The 10,220-nt window shown below is 42.7% G+C and overlaps 1 protein-coding gene across 2 annotated transcripts in view; it reads left to right on the plus strand.

Annotated features, from left to right (window-relative positions):
- Ndc1 (NDC1 transmembrane nucleoporin) overlaps nt 1-4,852 on the plus strand; it is a 49,260-nt gene extending 44,408 nt beyond the window's left edge. Inside the window, exons 17-18 of one of the 2 annotated variants that reach the window (XM_021200009.1) lie at nt 1,651-1,811; nt 4,536-4,852. In XM_021200009.1, the coding sequence (XP_021055668.1) occupies nt 1,651-1,811; nt 4,536-4,599 (225 nt within the window). In that variant the 3' untranslated portion in view covers nt 4,600-4,852. The remainder of the gene's footprint in view (nt 1-1,650; nt 1,812-4,535) is intronic. The other variant, XM_029540253.1, reaches the window with a different exon arrangement.
- Nucleotides 4,853-10,220: the final 5,368 nt, after the last annotated feature.

Raw genomic sequence — 10,220 nt, forward strand, 5'->3', positions numbered from 1 at the left:
AAAAAAAAAAAAAAAAAAAAAAAAAAAAGCAAGTTTAGTGGATCCAGGTAGTAACTAATGATGGCTGAGAAAATCACAGCGAGAATCACGTCTCCATTATGACTTGGGGTTACTTAATATTGCTCAAATGTTTTTCTGAACACCACTTCCCATACTGCCTAAAAGTATTTCAAGTATGCCCCAGCCTTAGGAAATGCTCTAATAAGTGATTGTTGCGAAAGAACAAATGATTGGACTTGAAGTTAACATGGCAGACTTAACATATGCATTGCATTTTGTTCCTTTTCCAAAATTCTACTATTGTTAAAATACATAAATCCATAAGCAGGGTTGTAATCAATAGCAGCACAGTTTGTGAAGCTGGAAAGCAGATGTTGAGTTGTTGTGCTTAGCAGATTCCAGAGGCGGGTCCTACGTTGGCAGTGGGAAAGGTCTGGGTACCTTACAACCAAGGTTAGGTTCCAAAAGAGGGTGAATCCAAAACCAGCTGGGCTGCCACCTGCTCTGTTCCCACTAGGTTCATCCTCTAGGGACCAGGACGTGGGCCCGGCCTGACAGAGGCCTGGCAGTGTGGGGGTTATGTACAAGATGAGTTCTACTGAACACTGGCCCAGCCTTTCACACAGGGTCATAGGTGACTATCCCCAGGGTTATCTAGGGACAAAGACTTCATGTGACTGAGGTGGAGTTCACCTCAGAGCCCATGCTGATCACCGATAGTCAGCTCCTTGGGAGATTCCACTTGCAGTCAGGAGCTGAGCATCACCAGATCTGAGGAAAGTCTCTAATATGGCTCACAGAGACCAAAAGCAGCGAAGGGGAGGAAAGTGTAAGAAAACAAAAGAACTATCATCAAAATCCACAGGAATAGGGGATGTTTTATCCTTGAGCAAAAATAGGGCGCTAAAATAAGAAAGAACAACAAGATGACACACAAGGGCTTGAAATGACAACAGGACGGCTGGAGCAGTTTCACTCCTGGTGTGAATACACATGTGCGGTGTGCTCTCATTGAACTCTGTCCTGCCTCAGAGGCTGACGCCCTCAGCTTTACCTTTTGCTCCTCTGACTGTAATAGTTGTGTTATTTTTAATTCTATTATTTGTTCTTGGCCTTTTAAAGCTTTCGCTTCCTGTCTATCAGTTTCACTGTGTACGGTCTCTGCTCATCAAAAAGAAAGAGAAAAGGATAAAAGTCATCCTGTCACCGGTGATAAACAGAGCATGGGGTCTTGGGGCTCTCCTGGGTCCTGGAACTTGGGGTGTCCCTGAACAGGTGTTTTGAAAGTAGCTTGATTGGCTCACTAAGGAACACACATGTCTTTGTAGATGTCCATGTTATCTGTAAGAACAATTTCATTTGTTAGATTGACTTTTTAAATTTTTTTACTTAAAAAATTGTTTGGTTTGTTTTTTTTTTTTCTTTGCATTTGTTTATTTAGTGGGTATGTGCATGCAGTGTGCATGTAGAAGGCAGAGGACACTTTAGAGTCAGATTGTTCCTGTGTGGGGTGTGGAGATTGACTCCTGTGACCCCGGGCCATCTGGCTGTGCTGCAAGTGTCTTTACCCATGGAGACTTCGCAGGCCTTCTCGACTCCACGGCCTTCCATGATAGCTGAACTAATGTGTTTTCTTTCTTCCTGGTCTAGGCTGTCGACAAGTACTTCAAGCTGCCTCACGCTTCTAGTAAACCACCCCGAACTTCAGGAAGCCTTGTGGACACGTCCTACAAAACATTAAGATTTGCTTTCAGGGCCTCACTGAAAACTGCTATCTACCGTGTAACCACCACGTTTGGTGAACATCTGAAGTAAGTTAACCCATCTAAGCACACTGAGGGCCTGCTCTTAGGAGTTCTCCAAGAGCTAATACGAGAAGGCTTGTGTATTGAAAGTTTTCTTCTAGGTCCTAGATGGGTCTCTGGGATTAAGAGCTTACATATGGACTTGGTATTTTTATTTAAAATTTTTATTTATGACTAACTCTGGGGATTTCTTGCAAATGACAAAATTGTAAAATAGCAAATGTGGTCTGTATATGATACATATTTTTTTAAAGTCACCAAAGATCCTTAAAAGAGAAAAGAATCCTTAGTGCCTTTCCAAAAGAGTATTGAAAATAATTTTCTTGTTACATTTTGGTCAGAAAGCTAAGCCTCAGGTCCTTGGGTGAGCAGAATATTCCATAAATGAGGCTGTGGCGCTCTGTGAATCATGCTGGACAAACACCGGCAGATCACAACACCTTCAGAAACTGAACCCAAGAGAAACCACGAATGCCAGGCCTGTTTATATTTAGTTTCATTGATGTTTACTGCTTTACTCTCCTGAAATGCTCTGGCTGGACAGGATAAGGGGTACTGGCTTCCTAACTAAGCTATGTTTATTGTAATTAGACATGAGCTCTAGAAAGCAGGAGAGGTTGTTGTGCCTTGCTGTATGCAGGCAGTAAACAGAACACTGTATACTGCCTGCCTGCTTTCTTCTACTTCCGTGGCACAGGCAGTGCTAACAGCAGATAGTCCTGGCACACATCTGTGTGTGAGAATAGAGAAGAACTGTAAATGACCCTGTGTCATTGAGACATTTATTAAATTGCCTAAAAGGAAACAAAAAGTATGTATTAATGTCTAGACCCATGCTGTCCAATACAATGACCATGGATTGTAGCTTTCTGTCTTTTTTTTCTTAACAATTTAGTGAGAGGCAGGGGTTATCCTAATTGACACAGAGGTGTGTCAGCGGAGACACAGAGCAGTTAAATCTTGTCAGAAAGTATGTTTGTGCTAGAACATGAACCTGAAAGGAGGTCTGGCTTGCTCTTAAATATCTCTCCTCTTTCCATTTACAGCACTGGTTTGCCTCTAGGTTGCCAGGTACCGGGGGATAAGGATTCATTAGCTAAGAAAGGTGGTAGATGGCAATTGAGGCTCTGCCTTTCTCCTTCCTCCGAGGAAAGCCATATTTTATTTAACTGGCATTGATGAGCAGAATCAGGACAGTGGTACAGTAGGAGTTGCTCAAGCGCGTGGGATTATATCTAGTTACAGACTTGGCTGTCTGGGGTTGTGGGGAAGTTCCTGAAACATCTCAGCCAGGGCCAGGCTACACAAGTAGTTATAGAGCCAGGATTCAGACCAGATCTTGCTAACTCTGATTCTAGCATCAATGTCTGCACTCTTAATCAGTGAGCCACCTGGCCCCTAGATCTGAACCTGTAGATGGTATTCAGGCTCCTACTTTGCTTTGCTTTGGTGTTGATAGAGAAAAAAATGGGATCATGCATATGTCTAAAGCCTGGGATACATTTTGTTATGACTGCATAATACCTAATTATTTACTTGCCTGCCTCTGCCTCCTGAATGCAGGAATTACAGATGTGAGCCATCACAGCCAGCTCCATTAGCTCAAAATTAGACAAATTTGGTTTACTTCCAGCCAGCAGCGAAAATGTACTTGAATAGCAAAGCTTAGAGCTTAGGGCAAGTCTCTACCTGCTAGTGGAGGGGAGAGTGATGGGGCAAGTTGATGATTAGTGGCTTCGTTGGAGGTTTCTTCATGGTGTCAGGAAGCAGAGATGATGTGAGGCATTGTAGGATAATCTGTAGCAAAGGCATTCAAACAAGAATTTTGTGGTACCAAAAAGGGTGATCTTAAGCTGTCTGGAATTTTATCATTCAGTGATGATTTTATTACTAATTAAGAACTAGAAAATTGCCGGGCATGGTGGCGCACACCTTTAGTCCCAGCACTTGGGAGGCAGAAGCAGACAGATTTCTGAGTTCCAGGCCAGCCTGGTCTACAGAGTGAGTTCTAGGACAGCCAGAGCTACACAGAGAAACCCTGTTTCAAAACAAACAAACAAACAAACAAAGAACTAGAAAACCAACATTTTTATTGTGTTCAATTTTTACCCCAAAAGTTTGCAAAGAAGTTGTATACTACTTCTAGGGTGTATTTGCCTGCCTTCTGCCAAGGTAATGTGCTTTTGTGATGGAGAGTGGAGGGAGAACTCCGTTCCCCTCTATAACATAGTGCATGTTCAAAGGGAGAAATAAATCCAAGCCACCACACTGTTACCTTTGAAAACGATTAATGGAATCTATTGTGTTTTAACCAAACATTTTAGTTTAAAGGATTTTATATTAAAGGCAATTCAAATACTCCACAATTCAAAGATAATGTTTGAATCTGGTTTGAATAAAATAATAAAATCCAGAAAATGTACTGCAGGGCCTGGAACCCTGCACAGCAGGTTCCGTAGCAGAGCAGGTCAGAGTTAGAGTGGTGCCTGCTCTTGTCAGAATGAATTTGCTCTGGTCTTCCAGAAGGTAGAGACATGCCATCGCCCAATGCAAGCCCTTGCCTTCATTAGATTAAAAAATGTTTCATCCTGTTTTTTCAGAAGTACTAAATACGTGAAGATTTCTATTCATTTTTAATTGTTTTGAAAAATATTGACTCTGCGCTCTGTGGTTCACTTAATATGCTTAATGTAGACTAAAGCTTATGCTTTGCATTTATGTTTCATTTAGCGCTGTGCAGGCATCTGCAGAACATCAGAAAAGACTTCAGCAGTTCTTGGAGTTCAAAGAATAGTGAAGTAATATAAACTGTGTTCATTACCCTGCTGATACAACTACAGATGGGACAGTAAATGTTCAGCATTCTTGGATCAGAAGAAAATGGACTAATTAGATGCTTCCTTTGTCGTGGTGCTTGCTTTGAAAACTATACTTTAATGGGAGAAATCATGGAAAGAAATTCTCAGCAGAATAACCGAAAACTGCCTTTTCTGTACCCAATGCTTTTTGTGTGTGTAGTATAATAAAATCTTTATTCAGTTTTACAGGAGCATCAATGGCAGCCGAACTGTCTCTTGCTCATATAACTTGATAATGATTACTCAACAATTGTTTGTAGAATTTACTTTTGAAAAGAGTGGAGCCAGCTCAGAAGTTAAAGCGGGGTGGCTTAACTTAGTCTTTCCCAACCGCCCTAAGAGGTTAACAGCTCTTTGTAAACTCAAAATACATAAACTTAAGATTAGTTTGTTTACTAAAGGATAAAAATGGTAACGGTGGAGAAAAACTCACAGTAAAAATGTTGTCTACAGGACATATTTTGTTAATCTGTTAGGTTGTGTTTTTGTTTCCAGGGACAAATTAAATTTGCATGATTGTCCAAAAAGAGTCTGGATTTACAGATGCTAACTCTATATAAAGGAATGTAGAAAAATTGAAATCTTAAGGTACATGACTAAACCTTCACATTGGGGCTTGAGCAACATCTCTGAGTTCACTGTGTGATGCTAGTGGAGGCTGAGGGCATCTTGTTTCCTAGCCAGGCTTGCTTGCTTTTTTGAAGTAACATTAAACAGTTGGCAGAGGTTTTCAGATGAGGGGAAAGGTTTTGTAAGAAGACCTGGAAACTTCCCTTCCCCTACTGTTTGTCTTTACCAGATCAAGTTATGTTGTGAGTCTAGTCTGTCTTCACGTGGGGAGCAGCCTCTGCTGTGTTAACTGACTAATTCAAATATACTAGGTCAAGCTTTAGAGCCAAAAGCACATAGTCATCAGATAGGCAAGCGAACGTCAGAGGCTCTCCCCAGGAGCATGTACATGTACAGGTGGTCATTTTATGACTTATTAGATCATTTCTTGGGAGATGAAACATGGGAGGTCCTGCTGGCAGATATTCATTAGGCCAAAGATAGCTTTGGGCCAAATCCTCCTTTATAAATCCTTTCCTGTTATCTTTTTCTTTAAAGTCAGCACAGTATTGTAAATGAGTCTTAAATGTGCTGTGTGTGCCTAGCCTGTGTCGGCTTCATTGACATAGTACATCTTTACAGTAGTGTATTTTAGCAACAGATCTACTGCCCATTCAACAAGCACATGGCAAATTATAAATGAATCCCACTAGCCTTAAAAATGTCTCTATGAGACAATTCCTCACCTTGATTGTTACATTTTGAGTCTTTTTAAGTTCCCTCTCTACCTTGTGTGTAAAGTTCTCTTGATCTGTTGTGAAAGTTGGGTTTCCAGTGTGTTGGTTTCTTCAGATACTCAGAGAAGCATGGCTAGATAACAGAATTAAAGCCATAGGCCTTTTATGTTTGCTGGCTGCCTCTGACTGAAGCATTTCGGGAGACAAATCTAAATGTTGTGTTTCCATAAAGAACTGTGGCATGTGTGTAGCTCACTGAAGAGGGCATTCATTTTAACTTGGACTTACTCCTGTGAAATGTCTGGTCCAGTTTAGGTTCTTGCCATTCCCATTTCCTCTGGGTGAAAGTATATTTGATAGAAATATGATGACTCTTTCCGGATGTACTGTGTCTGAGGTACTGACCGCACCATGTCTGCCTGCTGGGGAGCAGGACAGTGCCATCCCCTCAGACCTGTATTGTCCTTGGAAGGTGAGGGGGTCATTCTTTTTCTCCATTGTATTTTGGTGGGCACCCTTTTTTTTTTAAAGGCACCTTTCCTCCTGCACGCGACGAGGACCTGAGGGAGGCCAGCAGGAGAGAAGCATTCTCTTTGGTGACATTGCAACCTGCTGACAGCCTACTGAAGCGATGGCCTGATGCTAGTCTTCACCAGCCTTTGTCCCTGTCAGTACATACCACCAATCTCTGAGCCCCTCTGTCTGTGTCTCTAGTGGGACATAAAGTCACAGGCTGCTTGTGCAGAGTGATGGGAAACTCACCTTTATCCTGGTGAGTACACACGGAGAAGCCACTCTCGTTCCTGTGCTTGATTTCTTCAGGAGTGTTTTGTATGTCTTCCTATTAGTATTTATGATAATCTGCTTACATCCTTCTGTGGATCATCAATACTGAATTGGTAGAAAAATAAAGTTGACAATTCCTGAGACTGTTCATTGAACGCTCAGTCTCTGTGTGTTTCATTAGCCAATGCCATTTGGCTGAATTGTTGCTTAAGAAGCCTGCAGGGGGCTATCTTTAGAGTTAACAGCTTTCGCTCTACCAGACTCATTTGATGGATGATCCGTGTTAGTAATTTCAGAGAGCCTAAATTCTGAAACACACACACTCACACTCTTTCTCCCTCTCTGGTCTGTCTGTCTTGGCTCCTTTTTTTCAAAAACTAAATAAACAAAGACGGCAGGCGCTGAAAGCCATCTCTTAACAGGTTTCTTTTCTTGCCAAAAAAGCATTTCTAAACAGATTGTATTTCCCCAGGCTGACGGTCCTGCCAGCTTTACTTAGATCAGTTTGAACTTCACCTTTAGGTGCAAAGGCTGTCTCTTGCTCTCCCGGCTCCTAGTCATCTATAAAGTCCAATCACTTAGCACATCCATCCTCACCAGCCCAACCATTCCTAGCAAGTGTTTACTACCGTTCTACTTGTTAGGAATGTCTTAGCCTAATTAATTAGTTTGAAGGCAGAGCCTTTTGTGTGGTCAGGGCCAGCTTCAAACCCATGGTAATCCTGAGTGCTAGGTTCTATACAGGTGTGTTTCACCATGCCTGGCTTCTGCTTGTCACTTAAAAGTCAGCCCAGGTTACAGGAAGCTGCCATCGTGCCCAGTGAGGTGAGCTCGGCTCCTAAAAGAGCAGTAAGAGCTGAACCGTCTCTGTAGCCCCACACCTCCCTGTCCTGGCTTTTAGAATTTTATTTAACCTTCCTCCATATCCCCACGTGTTCCAATGTGATTCCTCACCTGCTCAATTGAATAGCCATTGAATTGGCCTGGTGTACATTAAATCACACCGAGTATGGATTTGCCTCCCCTCGAGCCGTGAGCTGCACTACCCAGATTCCCGGCAGTACCTTTAGTAAGCCTTTATCTGCAGTCCTAGCACGAAGGGTAGTTTGTTTGGATTGTCCTTGTCTGCTGCTTCATTGGTAACTGGAGTACTCAGGCAGCCTGGTGCTAGCCTGCTGTGTTTGGAACAGCTATATGGCTGCTGCTTGCCATTGAGTGCTTAGGTCCCTCCTAGCCTGCACCCACAGCTTTTACAGGATACTGACCCTGCTGGTAGGGTGGTTTCGGAAATCCTATGGGATATCAACTGGTGGAGAAATGACTGGGAAATGGCTGCTCAGTCACAAGCATTTCACTTGATGGCTTTTTGAAGCCATGTTGACTATTGATTGGCTTATTCTCTTGTCGCCGTCAATGATAGTTCATTGGTTCCCTCCTCACAGTGTCCTTACTCCTGGCTACAAGACAGTTTCCACCCTCAAATGGTATAAAAACAGAAAAGTTGATCCTCTAGGCACAGGACGTGTCAGTGAGCCCAAGGATAGATCACATCTCGGTCCCCTGAGGAACTCAAACACTGTCAGTATCTGGTTCTCTGCTTGCTTCTCTTGTCCTGCTGACTGGCTTTCTCCTCCCTCAGCTGCCCTCTAGTTCCTGAGCTTACATGTAATGGAAACTGACCAGCTGCTCCTGAATGCCAGCTGAATTCCTAATGGAAGGCAATTGGTCCAAGTGGATCAAGTGTCTGATTATTCTTGAGGCAAGATCATAGGTCATGAGCAAGCTAGTGTGGCTTCTGAGAAGTCCACTACCTTCACTGATAAGAGCAAGGTGGAAACAAGGCCCAGCGATTCGGGATATGACATGAAGTTTGGAACTCAGGGCCTTCAGAAAGAAACCTGTATGTCCTTTTGCAGAAGGATAACAAGGAAGACTGGAGTTGTCAAGCTGAATTAAATGATCTCTACCAGTACCCCCAGGTTCCTGAAGATCATGAATCCTCTGGAGGAAAAAACCCAGGAACCCCAGGACCCTGGTTCCCACAAGCAACAGTTCAAACACACTGCTCACTGTTCAAAGTAACCAGGCACAGGAAGACGGAATAAGAGCCAGCAAAATCAACAGGCTGTCAGAGGTGCAGAGGGGTTCCCAATCAGTGAAATTAGAATTCAGTAGAGAACTGGAAACTGTGGGAATACACAGAATACACAGAATTCATTTTTGTTCATACAGACAACATTTGAAAAAGCCACAGGAGTTCTAGGAAAACAAAAAACTAGTCCTGAACGGAGTTTACTAACCCAGAATTCCATATTAAGCATTTATTTATTTATTTATTTATTTATTTATTTATTTATTTATTTTGAGACGAGTAGCTTAGGATAGCCTACAACTTCTTGTCTGGCTCCACCTCCCACTGCCAGGATTACAGGCATCTGAGACCATGGAGCGTCTATGCCGTGCTAGGATTGAACCCAAGGCTTTGTGTGCACTAGGCAAGCACTCTGCAACTGAGCTGCATCTCCAGAACCCCCACGCCCACTCCCACCCCTCATCCCCTGGAAAATGGGAAGATGGTGAAGGAAGCAAGAAAAGCAGAGGGAAGCTAAGCATGAGTGTTGACTTGAAAGCAGCGTCTCTGTAGGCTTTTAGTGTGTAGAGAAGTGGTTTGTACATACAAAGTCGGGTAAGTCAGCATTCGGGAGTGAAAGTGCTCTCAGGTCTTCCTGCTGTCTGTAAGATAAGAGTCCTACTGTGTAAGTCAGCTGTTCTCAAGCTCCTAAGTGCTTTGGTCCTCAGCTTCTGCCACATGTCCAGTGTGGTAGGCTTTGATAAGGTACAAGATTTGCACTGTAATTTAAGGATAACCACTAAAAGAATATAAATTAGAAAGAATGAAATTAAAAGGTCATAAAGCAACCATAATGCTTTTAGTCCCAGCACTCAGGAGACAGAGACAGGTGGGTCTCAGAGTTCAAGGCTAACCTGGTCTACAGAGTGAGTTCCAGGACAGTCGGCTACACAGAGAAACCCTGTCTCAAAAAGCAACAACAAAAACAAAAAGCAAAAAAACAGAATTAAAGAGTTTAAAAATCGGTTTGCTGTTAGCAAAAGACATCTGTAAAAGTACGAGGCTAGATATGCTGGAGATAATAGGCTAGGAAAAGATAAAAGGGAGACTCTTTATACATCCAAGTTTCATTAAATATTAATAATACACCTGGTAACAGCCTCAAAATACAAAAAAACATTAGCAAAGATGAGTTGGCCTTGAGAGCCCCAGTTTATCTCATCGGCTCAAGGGAAGATGGGTGCTCAGCACTGGCGTTAGGGAGATGCAGCTTGGAACTGCATGAGATGCTTTACAGCCCTACCAGAGTACGGCTGGTCCATGCAGAAAGTAAAACTCATACAATTGGAAGGAACGAAAAAAATAAGATCTCTCCTAACACTGAACAGGACTTCTCAGTTCCACCAACTAGCAC

The sequence above is a fragment of the Mus pahari genome, chromosome 6, assembly GCF_900095145.1.
Source record: "Mus pahari chromosome 6, PAHARI_EIJ_v1.1, whole genome shotgun sequence".
Classification (NCBI taxonomy): domain Eukaryota; kingdom Metazoa; phylum Chordata; class Mammalia; order Rodentia; family Muridae; genus Mus; species Mus pahari.